The following is a 13,786-nucleotide window of genomic DNA, read 5'->3' as shown; positions in this document are numbered from 1 at the left end:
TAATTTTAGCAAAATGGCCTAGAAATATCCATTTAAATAAGTCTTTGGTGTCTAGCAAGCAAAAGCAGTGACACACATAGCCATTGTTCATCCGGGTGTAAGTTAATACTCTATGTAGCAAGATTTGGTCTCTTACTCCATGATAAATATTGGTGAGAATTGTGGCCCACAGTTAATTTCCTACAACCGCCGAGCTTCTTAAGTATCAAGCTGCAACTCCTATGATCTAGGAACTCCCATGTGGTTCATTTGTCTATAAGGTTTATTAATGAGATGTGGGGATTTCAGTTGCCACCATGACAACCAAGATGTGCGTATTGCTTGTTTCTATTTCCTAGATACAGAAAGGCAGAAGGAAACATCGTTCTCTCTGGCCGCTGTTTTACTATTAAAACCTGGTAGTTGTGGACATTTAGGCAGACATCGTATGAGCAGCCTGTTTACAAGATATAAACAGTACTGATAAATAGCTTGCATAGAGGCAGTAAAATATGTCATAACCCACACATTAATTTGTAGTAATCTTTTTACTTAAAATATTTTCTCTGTGTTCTATGTTACTCTTACAAGCCTATAATCTTGTTGTCCATCTTATAAGTTGTGTGTGTTGCTGGGGTTTAAAGCCAGGACCTTGTACAATCTAGGCAAGCAGTCTGTCACTGAACTACAAGTCCAGTCCTGTAATAGAATTTTAATATTTTCTGTTTCTATGGGTGCGATTTTGTTAAGTGAGTAGGTATTTTTTTTGTGAAGATTAAAATATTTACATACTTTCTCTTGTAGGTGTTTTCTCTTGTCAGTAGTATTATTAGCAGTATTTACCATAGTTTATGGTTCGCAAGACCTGAAAATTTAAATTGATGTAAGAAAAAGTTCTTAACTTTAGGCTACTTATGATGTAGCTGAAGAGATTAGCATGTAAGACAGTGAAAGGGATAATATGGTGCCAAGTGGGGTGTTTGAGAGGAAAGATATTATCATGTCAGGTTGATGAGAAATGCAAGTGTATTTGCTGTATGATAGTGAACATACACTTGCAGGCAAAACGTCCACATCTATAATAAAGCAGAACACATTCTATAGACTTAGTTTTAAATTTGACAACTACACACACAAGCACAAAATATGTATGGATGTTCACATTCACAGAGCTGAAAACGTTTTTGAAAGTAACTGTAACACACAGCATTGGGGACTGCACACACCAGACACATTCAATATCAAGCCAGCAAAAATTCCAGCATGAATTGTGTGTGTGTGTGTGTGTGTGTGGTGAGTGTGTGTTATGAATTGGCAGTTTGTGGCTTCTGGATAATAAAGGATCAGTCTTCCTCAGGGATGTGTAATTTTGGTATTGTGAACTTTACTTTGCAATACCTTTGGCCATTGTTTTGATCACTTTGGGTAACGACATTCCGAACATCAGTTTGCATTTTAAGTAAAAATTAAGCGTGGTATATAGTCTTTGCCAGAAGTCAACACTTGCAGATTTTAGGAGGATATTTGAAGGAACCGATAGGATATTCAGGGTGGCAGTCTGAGGCTGGAGAGGGGAAGGCAATTTTTATAGAAATGAGGACAGAGGACACTGCAGCAGGAGGGAGGAGTTTTATCAACTTTAAATATAAGGAAACAGAGGGAGATGGGAGGGTGGAGAACCAAGGCCGTCCTTCAAGGGGGGGACAAAAAAGTCTCCTCAAACCCATGGAACCTCCGTCGAGGGTGTGACGAGCTCCCCAGGAGGCTCTGAGCGCCTGGGCTGGAGTCAGCAGGACCAGCCAAGTTCTCTGCAACCCGGCCGCCGCGCTCACCTCCGTCGGAGCCCCGCCCACCCGTAGCCCCACCCCCCAGGCGCGCTCCCGTCTCGAGTTCCAGGAGCACGCGCGGGTTACGCACGCCCCGCCCTCAGGTGCATTGAGGGGCAGGCAGGGGGCGTGTCTCCGGCGGCGCGCGCGGCTCTCTCGGCGTCGCGGGGCGGCGGGCACGCGCGCACTCGGCCTCGCGGACCGCGTCTCCGCGCAGAATTTCCGAGCTCCGTCACTTGCGGTCGCGGTCGCCGCAGGTAAGCCCGCGGCTTGGGCCTGACGGCGCTGCGGCTGCGACGCCGGGGTGAGGAGACGCCGAGGCCCGCGGCGCTCGAGGTCGCTCGCCATTCGCGTCTGCGGAGAGAGGTGACGCGGCGGCGGGGACCGGGGGACGGTGGAGACGGCCGGCCGAGCAGCTGGGGAACGAGGAGAGGGTGTGGCAGGCCGCGGGGAGACCGAGGATGCTGGCGGGTGGCGGGCGCTGACAGGGACCCCCGGGCCTTGGGGCTAGCGACATCCTCAGAGAGACAGAAGGAAAAGAAAGGACAAACCGAAATTAAATAAAACCCCAAACCAAACCGAAGTCAGTTTTCCCCCTGAGGGCTCAGGAGCATCGCCCTACTTGGGGCGCAGATGGGGTAGCGGATCATGAGTGACCTGAGGACTCGGGGTGAGAGGAAAAGCCGCAGAGCTCGTGACACGGTTTGGGGGTTGAAAATAATCTGTATTCCCCAAACATAACTAACGAAGATTCCCAGGCGCGGAAAGGTTTCAGGGAGGAGGAGAAAGCGAGGTCCATGGGGGACAGCGGCCTCTGTTTGGGGCAGTCGGGAGTTGAGGATTTTCGCCCCAGCTCTCTAAAGCTTGGCTTTGTGGTTTCAAAGAATCAAGTCTGAGGACAAAAATTAAGGACATTGTGGAGCCCCAGATGAGGTTAGATCCTGGCTCAGAGCCAGGGTCAGTATTACTTCATCTTGACAGCAGCCCTGAGGTCGGAGATGGTACTCTGTGTGGGAAATGAGTCTTAAAGAGATTAAATAACTTTATTAAGGTCCCAGCTGGAGAAAAAAAATGAGGTACTGAGATTCTCCCTCAGAGATTCCAGACTCTTTAATCCTGGTGCTCTCCCCACTCTATTTTATGTTTGCCCAGAGAGCATTTTTATGTATCGTTAGAGAAGACTCAATAGATAAGAACATTATGAGAACACTTTGTGTGTATTTATCCTGAAAGCAGACAGAAGAGGCAGTGATCTTTCAATGTGGGTCATTTAGTTGGATGTGTCCTTGATAATGCAAAACTTCAAATTATATTAAACATAGGGAAATCTTAAATTTTGTATAAATTTATTAATACATTCATTACATGTTTATTGTCTTTTATATGCCAGATAATAATTTTGTTCCTAAATGAATATAGTATATAATGTCTGCCATTGAGTTTAACTGAAAGAATGATTATATAAAAGCAACTCATAAATTGTAGTCCTCACTAATGTGTAGATTAGACTGGAAATAGTTTTAAGTGCAAACTTGAAACTTTTATACAGTGCAAACTTTATACTTTTATAAATATTATATATAAGAAAAACTATTAGCTAATTTGCCATATGGGTACTGTTACATCGTTTTCCTCCAGCAAGACATTCTGTCATAAAACTTAAGCTAAACTTTATTGGCATTAATATCTTGCTTTATATCACTACTTTTGGTAACTTTTAAAAGATCAGTGAAGAAAGCATTTTATGATGCCTTCTGTTAAATTTAAATGTTTATTATACCCATTGTGACGCCAGTAAAGTAGCTGGGTAGGTTTCTCTTTCAGTGCATAGCTAGATAGATTAGCAGCTCTTAAAAAAAATGAAATCTTAATTTAAAAGTATAGTTAAAACTGGATGGCATTTACGTTTTTGTGGTTTAGAGTTCTAGGGGGAATGGAGTCTCTAGGCTGCCATGCACATTGTTTAACATGTAAATTATAGGAGGCACAGATGTGTCAGTGAGTGGTTGAAGTAGTGTAGATGTTTCTTTTGATTGTTTCTGTTTTCTCACTGCAGTAGGAATCCAGATTGCACTTTGTAGGTGACAGTAGAGATGGGGATGTAGGGGTTTTAAGGATGGGGCCTTGTAAAGTGTGAAGCGTCTCCCTTGGGTATAGAGGTACAGAGGAGGGTTGGAGGTGCCACTTGGGGTGCACATAATCAGTGCTTCCTATTGCATACAAGGCGTTTCACACTCTGTTGTCAGTTTCGTCTGTACATTGCTGCCCAGGGCGTACACCCATGCTATGCCACATTCCAGGCTGGCATCTGCCTCCACCGGGTTGTGACTCTGCCAGGTCCTGGCTCCACCGGGTCTCTTCTTCATTTTTACACAGATCATGTCTCTTGGGAATCAAGCCTCTCTGTAGTTTTCTCTTTGCTTAGAAATTCTTTTCTAACTCCTTCCCTCGACTGGAGTTAACACCATTACATTTCATTTGATTTACACTAAGTTAGTGATAGTAGGGTACTTTTTTTTTTTTTTTTTTTTTTTTTTTATAGGTTTTTGAAGACTTGTTAATTATGAATCTGTATGGCTCTCCTGAAACTTCGGAGGATGGTTCGCCTGCTTCGTGAATGCCTCAGAGAGAGGGCAGGGCGAAGGGAAAATCAGCTATTTATAGGTGGGTTTTTTTTTTTTTTTTTTTGNTTTTTTTTTTTTTCTGGTTTGTGCAGACATTCTTTGGACCGTGTTAGAAAAGTGACCTAGTGTTTGTACTTATGTCCCTCTCTTATAACTGATAAAAGGAGTTGGTGAATCTTTCCTGATGAAGAGTAAGGAAGCAAGCCACTTAGGCTTGACGACTGAGTAGATTCCGTCTCTGCTTAAATTTGCCTTCCTAGCACCAAGTGGTCCCAGACAGCACAGGGATGGAGCAGCGCGGCTGTGTTCCAACACAAATTTATACGATGTAAGGAGAAGACCCGAGATTTGAATTTTATATTTTCACCTGTCATAGTTATTGCTATTTGTTTTTGTTTTTTTCCCCCAACACTTAAAAAAAAATGTGGATATTTGCTAGGTAGGCGGATATCTGGGAGTTGACAGCCATCAAGAGCTTCACAGTGAAACCTGGTCTCATTTCCCCTCTCCCACCCCTCCCCCCACACGTTGTTAAATCTTGGAAGATGCAGAGTAAGGTGTGGGCCGGATATGGACACCACAACCTCTTCCATCTTAGCTTTCAGACCTTTAATCTGTAAGGACTCTCAGAAAGAGGCTTGAGAAAGGAAACTGTATTAAGATAATTACCATTGGTGGTGTCAGAAAAGCAAACAGAAATAAGACACGTAGTTTTCATTAAGGATCTTACCGGTTAGGGTTAACATGAAGACATAAAAATGATATAATGCACCGTGTTAACTAATTACAGTTAGATGTACTTAGGATAAAGAGGGATAAAGCAGTGGTAATTAGCTTTGCTTGAGTTGGCCAGAAATGACCTCAGTCATCTTTTGGAAGTACAGAACATATTTTCAGTTGAGAGCCTTTCCAAGAATCTCAGACATGCTAAGATCATTGACCACATCAGTTCAGTAAATAGCTCTGAATGTAAAGATTGCTCAGTTTTTTAAATATAATATGATATTACTTCATAGCTCACAGAAGTAAAACATGGATTTTAAAATGGGCTCTACATAATAAATTTTAGTTTCAAGGTGAATTTGCCTCTTACAAAATAAAATGGCATTGTTTATTCGAAAAATACTTGATACATAGTTGCCAAAAATTCTTGACAGAGGTAATGGTAATTTAGATAAGTTAGAGATTTTTTTTTAAATGAAGAATCTCTTAAGAGCACATTTTAAACAAAGGCAATTAATAAAACGATAGGATTATCTTACATTTAAAAATATACCTTATAACTTTCAAATTTCTCAGTTAGTAAACATTCTCAGTCCAGCGAGATGACTTAGTAGCTGGATGTACTTGGTGGCCAAGCCTACAGATCTTGAGTTCAGTTCCTTAAGCCCACATAGGGAAGGAGAGAATCAGCTCCCAGCACATGAACACACATAAATTCACACAGAGCAACTAAATAAGCAGACACAAGGAGTGAATAAACAAAGTTTTCTAATTTCTTCTGATTTTCTGGTATTTGGCTTGTGAAATGCTTTTTTTTTTTTTTTTTTTTTTTTTTTTTTTTTTTTAAACTCGATTACTTCTATATTAGGAAAGAAAAGTTACTTTAGTAGACTTTTAGATTTTCTTTTGACTCTTTGTTAGTGTCCTTGTCACTACTGTCAGGCTTTACTAACTTGAATGGATAGAAGCTCAAAAATATTGAAATGTAATATTTTCCAGACACTAAGACCTGCCCTTCAATAATACAGTTATGGAGTCATGACCAGTCATCATAGTTCATCTGTAAGGGACTTGCACTTCATTGTTCTCTTTGTTCCTTCTCGTCATCGTCTTCCGTGGAGTCCCGTGATTCAGTTTTATTTATTTCTGGTTTACTAACTTCATTTCCACCAGTTTTCCTTTATTTACTCTATAGTTCTTCCAATAATGTGATATTGTTTATCATTCTTTTATTTGCTCTACTACTTTCTTATATGTACTATTGATCCACATCTATAATTAATCACTTGCCTTGTACCAGGATTTCAGTTTTCCACGTACCAATTCATTTAGTCATTTTAAGGACCCCAAGTAGGCACTCTAATTGTTTTACAAATGACAAATGGAGACAAAATAGTTGAATGACTTTTCTAACATCTCATAGCTGTGAAATGACAGAGGCAGAATTCATGCTAGGTGGTTTGATTATAGAGGTCACATTCTTAGGCACTATACTATACCACTGCTTCAAGTACTAGTTAATAGTTCTATTTGCTGATTTTGGTGCCTCTCTTGTGTTGGTTAAGATGCTTCTTGTTGAAGAAAATCATTATGGGAAGATAATAGAGCATTACCCCAAGGAAGAAAAAACAAGTTTGAGCATAATAAGGACTTCCCATTAGGGGCTGGAGCAATGGCTCAGCTGTTAAGAGCACTAGCTGTTCTTCCAGAGTTGAACTCAGGACCTTCGGAAGAGCAGTCGGGTGCTCTTACCCACTGAGCCATCTCACCAGCCCCTCTTTGTCTTTTTATTAGTAGTATTTTGGCACAAAGATGATTATTGGTGTACTCTTGCTTGCTTTTGTTGTGCTGTTTCTAGTTCCTTTTTATACCTTTATAATATGGTTACATATCAGGAACAAAGTAAAAGTTGTAATTTCATTGTTAATTTTAGCAGTTCTAGTCCAATCACTGTTCTCTGCACATAAAAAGTTAAGTTTTAATAGTGAACATTTGCTCTGGAGAAGACAAACTGCTTCTAAACAGTTCTTTGCTTCTTACAATTGAAGTGGACATGGTCAGAGCCTGGAGCAGATAGATTGTCCTTGTTTGCAAAGGACTCAGATCAGTGACCTCCATTGTGCAGGTTTATGTCAAACAGGGCAGCAACAGTTACTCTGGAAGGTTTAACAAGAAAACCTGGGTGTTTGTCTGTTTTGTTTTTGTTGTTGTTTTTGTTTGCTTTGTTTTATCAATTTTAACAATTTCAGGAAAAAATATGTAGCACACTTCAGGCATTTTCTGCTCATTATCTTCTCTTAGTTTCTTGCCCTTCCATCAAACTCCTTCCTAATAAGACCTTTCTTATTTTTGTGTTTAAACAAACAAACAAACAAACCAGAAGCAAGAAACTTTTATTTTTGTGGCACACTGCGTATAATTCAGGCTGCCTGACTGAGCATGGGTGGATCGGTGGGGGCTTTTTTACTTTCATAAGGAAAATGGCCACACCACTGAAGAATGTGATCCCCCGCCCCCATGAACTGTTTATGGCTCCTCAGGGAGGGGTGTGGTCCCCCAAGCAGATAGTCACACTATTCTAAGGGCATAAACATAGTTGTTTAGAAGGCAGTTTGAGACACACATCATGTCCTTTCAGCAAAAACAACTGTAGTAGTTTTCTCTCTGGGGCCCAAGATTTCCCTGGGCACTTTTGATGGGTTTACAGTGTCAGGTGTGAATTCCCTTCTGGTATGGATTTCATGCCTGTTAGAAGGTGACTGCTTCTGGGCGGACATGGTGGCACATGCCTTTGATCCCAGCACTTGGGAGGCAGAGACAGACGGATTTCTGAATTAGAGGCCAACCTGGTCTACAAAAGTGAGTTCCAGGACAGCCAAGGCTATACAGAGAAACCCTGTCTCGAAAACCAACCCCCCCCCCCCAAAAAAAAAGTGATTGCTTATGCCTGGAACAAACTTGCCGCTCTGTGCCAGTTATGCCATTGACTCCCGTGTTTGGCTAGCTGGTAGGGTTGCAGGCAGGGTCTGCAGCTGAGTGATTTTATTGACAGTATTACCACAGCACTGTGAGGGCTAGCCAAGGGGAAAGGAGGGGGCGGGTTTCCAGTCTAGTTTCAAATTGATTTCTCTATGTCTTCCAGTAGATCACAGCCTACTTTGAAGTTTTTGTCAGGTAATTCTAAAATTTGTGGGTAGGAACTTTAGTCCTTTAGATCTTAGCCAACTACTTCCTGTCTTTCAGCAAACATTTGCTGTTCTGTGTGCCAGACTGAGCCGCATAGGTGATTCTTTCCCATGGTATGAGAGTTTCCTGAGACCAGCAAAATCTACAAAGCAAAGAGAGAGCACATGCAAATATGTAACCTCCTCAGAGTCTGATTTTATCTCTGTCTGTGTCTTATGTCAGGCTTAAATTCCTGCTCCTACTTTGCCACATTAGTGCTGATTCTTAGTCCATGTTAGTTAATTCATTTACTTATCATTTTTAATGCACTACGATAGATGTGTAAAAATAAGGATTTTTTTAATGTGGAGATGATGACTCTGGCCCACCAAGAGTCATCTACCACTCCATAAATAAATACTTTCTTTTTTCTTATTAAGCTGGACTTGTTTGAATTTTTAGTCTGACAGCACCATCACAGTTTGAAGGCAGATGCTGTGCTTTTATGGTTTATGCAGAACTGTCATGTTGACAGGGGCATGGATTGGCCATTTGCCAGGTAACTTGGGGTTGTTTGAAATATGAATCGTGTCCTTAATTTTGTGGAGAATGTTGATGATTCCCTTTGGTAGGCTGTGGAAGTGTTTAGGTTTGGGCTGTAAGTTTCTCCCCACATTCTGTAACAGTATCTTCAATTGATGAAATCTACATTCTGGAGCTCCTCATTTTATTTGATCTTCCTCATTTTCTCCTTTGCTCTGGCCGCTGTTTTGGTCCTCTAGTGAGAAGTTTGACTGTTCCACTTAACTTACACAGTGATAACTACTCCTCAGGGCCCAGTGGTAGGAGAGGAATGTACAAAAAACAGTGGGGAAGAATGGGAATTGACCCAGCTTGCTTAGACTGTAGCCCCACCAAACAGAGAGGACGTTTGTCTTCGTTGTTTTGCTGCATTAGGCTTTTATTACTATAGTGGGTGTGGTACTGCCACCAAGGGGAGTATTCAGGGTAAGAACGTGGACAAGAACGGGAAGGAATAAAAACAAACTGGACACTTCCATATCTCCTTGAGTAGTGAGACTAAGTTTTTCTTGAGTCAGAATTATAAGTTAACTTCTTAAGATGTTTCTGCAGTGCCCACTTCTCTATGCTCAGTTTTAGGGATCCCTAAGGAGAAACAGTGGTAAACTCTCTGCTGGCTTGGGGGGCTGTTTCAGATTCTGAAATTGCCCTGTGTCACATGTCCGTCTACACTCTATAGTGTTGCCAGATTGCTCTGACGTATTCTGTACAAGTAGGAGAGATGGCTTGCAGCATGCGTAACTTCATTTTACCTGGGGATGAAGACATGTATGTCATTGCCATTAGATAACACAAGTGCTTTACTGTGTTGACTGTGTAGTTCAAGGTTTGTTTGTTTTCCTTTTAGTAAACTGACCTAAAAAACATGGCTACTGCAATTAGGGATGTGGGAGTTTGGAGACAGACCAGAACACTTCTACTGAAAAATTACCTAATTAAATGCAGGACTAAAAAAAGTAGTGTTCAGGTAAGTTAAAAATATTTGTTATCATGTCTTCATTAAAAATATTTGTTATGTCTTACAGGTTTTTTTATTTTTTGCTTTGATGTATTCTACTTTTAAGAGATAGTTTTGCTGAAAATATTTTTATTATAATTTTATTTTCTTCAGGGTTTTTAATAAAGCAACAGCATATTGTGTTGGTTATGATAGTGAGATCTGATAGCAAATGCTCCGCAGTGTATCAGGGACTCCTCAGTGCTGTTCACTTCTGGCTTCAGCTCGGGGTTTTGAACCTTAGGCATGCGTTTTCTCCCCATTGAGGAGGTAACATCCAATAGTACACAATTTTAAGCCCCCCCCCCCCATTTTCCTACTTTACGGAAGCAAGTTGTCAAAGAATGCTAAAATTATGTCACAAGAATTGTACTGTAAGATGGGATACTTTTGGTAAAAGAGAGTACGAAGTGTAGCTAACCAAGCGGCAGTAATTTCAAGTATGGGGTATCTTCTGAAACCAGCAAAACAACTGAGGAGTAAGATAAAGTAATAGCTCATTCCTAGACTAGCAGGCCATAAAGCTAGCTAAGTGTAATTTTAGTAGTATTAGTTTTAGTAAAGTAATATTTTTTAATTTGGAATCAAAGGGTCTTTCATTTACTTATTTACTTATTTTTCTTTTACCAAAGCCTTTCATTTTAATTATAATCCTTGTAGGGATTTGTTTTATAAGTTGTTTTAAGATTTTAAGAGTAGCTATAGTGGATAGTGTGTTTTTTCAGTGTAGTGTTTCTCCTTGAAACAACCCTGGCTGTCCTGGAACTGCCTTTGTAGTCCAGGCTGGCCTCTGCCTCCCCAGGGCTGGGAGATTAAAGATGTGCTCCACCACTGCCTGGCAAATACTGTGGGTCTTAAATCAGTACCCCTAAGACATTTAAACACTATTTTTATGTAATGTTATTCTGTAAGTTGAGTATTAAAACATTTTGGTAAAATTGAAGTTGACTTTTGATGTCATATGGAGAAGGATTGACTATGTTTGGGCTGGGAAGCTCAACACAGCGAGTGCTTTAGGGTAGGCTTGCCTTCACTCTGCCTCAGAGGGCCACAGTATTAACCCTTAGATTACCTGTACTGCTTGCAAAGAAATCTTGACTTTGCCACTATTCCTGTACTCTGTAATCACTTTATTTTTGTTTTTTATAGGAAATTCTTTTTCCTCTATTTTTCTTATTTTGGCTGATATTAATTAGCATGATGCATCCAAATAAGAAATATGAAGAAGTTTCTGATATAGAGCTCAACCCTATGGACAAATTCAGCCTTTCCAACCTTATTCTTGGCTATACTCCAGTGACTAATATTACAAGCAGCATTATGCAGAGAGTATCTACCGATCATCTTCCCAAGGGTACTGTAGCCTTTTAAAAATATTTATTTTTATTTATGCCTATGTCGTATGTGTTTGTGCAAGTGAGTGTATATACATGTGTGTGTGCAGATGCCCATGGAGACTAGAATAATTCCTTGTACCTGGAATTTCAGCAGCCCCATGTGATCAGCAAGGTTCATGTATGAGAATGTTAGAGTTTGGAGAGTTAACTCACTCATCTGAACTTACACAGCTAATGAATAATGAAGTTAGATACCAGTCCCCTTACCACAAATTCTGGAGCTTCTTTTTTAAAATAGTCTTAATTTATGTGATAGAGTGGTTACACAATTTTCTCCATTTAGCTTCTGAAGAGGAATAAGCCATATTAGGTATGAGTGGTGGTTTTTATTCAGTCTTATTGCAGAGCTTTTGACATAATTGTTGACTTACATCACGAGATGTTCAGCTGTGGGTCATAGGCTACATGTAGTTGAGGTAGAGGATAGCTGTGAAGATGGCTCGACACAATTGTACTTAAAACATTAGATTTTTTTTTTTTTTTTTGGTAGTTTGGTTGAGGGTTTCTTGAACATGACCCTTGTAGATAATCATGTTGTGTCACAGTATCAGAAAGCCTGGAAGAAAGGTATTTAGAAACGAAACTTTAATTATTAGGAGCTATTTTACTTTGAAGCAGGTAATTAAATTACATTTTTTTTTTTTTTTTACAATTTCATTTCTGTCTGAAATCTTATAGACTTAAAAAGTGTATCTAGTGTGTTCAAGGACAAAGGTTTATTTCAGTACCAAAAATGCCTAAAAATTAAAAGTATATGATATCAAAACTACTCAGCATTAAAATATAGAAGTAGAATATGTTACAATGTGTTGAAATTTTCAAATAGCATATTTTGATGAAATAGCCTACATACTGTTTTATATCTCACTGTACTATAGACAGGAAATATATATTGGGGACTGGAGAGATGGCTCAGTGGTTAAGAGCACTGACTGCTCTTCCAAAAGTCCCAGCAACCACATGGTGGCTCACAACCATCCGTAATGAGATCTGACGCCCTTTTCTGGAGTGTCTGAAGACAGTTACAGTGTACTTACATATAATAATAAATAAATCTTTAAAAAAAAAGAAATATATATTATGTAATCTTGATTTATGTAATCAGGTTACAACTTAACTATCTGTTAAATAATACTGTTTATAGTTTTATGTCATTATTTTATTTGCAGTTATTATTTCCTAAAAAATTAGTCAGTAAGACAAAAGTAGTGATAAAATATTCTAATACTATACTGTGTTATATATACTATGTTGTTGCCATTTGTGAGTTCATTACGTTGTTCTAATATTTTATAGTTATAATTACTGAAGAATACGCAAATGAGAAGGAAATGGTAGCATCCAGTCTTTCTAAGAACAGCAGCTTCGTAGGTGTGGTTTTCAAAGACTCCATGTCCTATGAACTTCGTTTTTTTCCTGATAAGATTCCAGTATCTTCTATTTATATGAATTCAAGAGGTAAATAACTATATAGTCATTGAACTCAGTCTTAAGTGCATTTTTTTTATGCTCAAAATAAGATGGTGTCCAGTACTGTCATTTTCAGCTGTACTTAGTTTTAGGAAAACGGTCGTGTGCAGCATAATACATTTAGGTGTGAGGTGGGATGTGGTGGCACCCACCTTACTGCCAGGCAGCTTTCTGTGTGTTCAAGGCCAGCCTGGTCTACATAGTGAGTTCCAGGCCACCTGGGGCACATGGCAAGACTCTGTATTCATAAATTAATATCAGTTATGCACATATATATGTGTATGTATGTGTATATCTGTGTACGTTATGTATATGCTCTATAAATAACTATATATAACTTTAATATATTTGTGTGCCATTTGTATTACAAGACAAAATTGAATCTTTCACTATGCCTTTCTAAATATATTTTTCCTCATGCAACTATTCTAACTGGGGTATGATATAAATGTTTAAAATCTCAGTGTCTCCTACCAATGAAATTTCTTGTTTATATTTGAAACATAGAAAACTGTTTACTGAAAAGATAGTATCAACTGTTTATTGTACAATATTAAAGTCACTGTATTAAGTATGGAAAGTTCTTCCTTTATTCAAAAAGCTTATATGGAAAATTCTTATTTCTTTTTATGAATTTGAACCTGTTTATATGTCAGATGCTTTGAAATGTGCACTGTGGAATAACTTATCCTAAAACAGAAAAGCAATTTGTTTTATTTTATATTTATGAACATTTGCCTGTTTGTAAGTATGTTCATCATGTGCATTCCTTGTGCCCACAGAGGTCAGGATAGGATTTTCAGGTAGTTGTGAGCCACCTCTGGGAATTGAGCCTAGGTTCTTTGGAAGAGCAGCCAGTACTTATCAGTCCTACCTTCCTTCATTTTCTCCTTCCTGCCTTCCTTCCTTCCTGCCTGCCTGCCTGCCTGCCTGCCTGCCTGCCTTCCTGCCTTCCTTCCTTCCTGCCTGCCTGCCTGCCTTCCTGCCTGCCTTCCTTCCTTCCTTCCTTCCTTCCTTCCTTCC

The 13,786-nt window shown here is 39.6% G+C and overlaps 1 protein-coding gene across 3 annotated transcripts in view; it reads left to right on the top strand.

Moving 5' to 3' along the window:
- The first annotated feature begins 1,942 nt into the window (after window positions 1–1,942).
- Window positions 1,943–13,786, top strand: part of Abca5 (ATP binding cassette subfamily A member 5) — a 67,591-nt gene continuing 55,747 nt past the window's right edge. The window contains exons 1-4 of one of the 3 annotated variants that reach the window (XM_021211625.1): window positions 1,943–2,171; window positions 9,747–9,866; window positions 11,046–11,250; window positions 12,590–12,751. In XM_021211625.1, the coding sequence (XP_021067284.1) occupies window positions 9,765–9,866; window positions 11,046–11,250; window positions 12,590–12,751 (469 nt within the window). In that variant the 5' untranslated portion in view covers window positions 1,943–2,171; window positions 9,747–9,764. The remainder of the gene's footprint in view (window positions 2,172–9,746; window positions 9,867–11,045; window positions 11,251–12,589; window positions 12,752–13,786) is intronic. The other 2 variants (XM_029546171.1, XM_029546170.1) reach the window with 2 other exon arrangements.

Source organism: Mus pahari, chromosome 14, assembly GCF_900095145.1.
Source record: "Mus pahari chromosome 14, PAHARI_EIJ_v1.1, whole genome shotgun sequence".
Lineage (NCBI taxonomy): Eukaryota > Metazoa > Chordata > Mammalia > Rodentia > Muridae > Mus > Mus pahari.
Note: the sequence above shows the minus strand (reverse complement) of the source record. Positions and strands in the feature narration are given on the sequence as shown.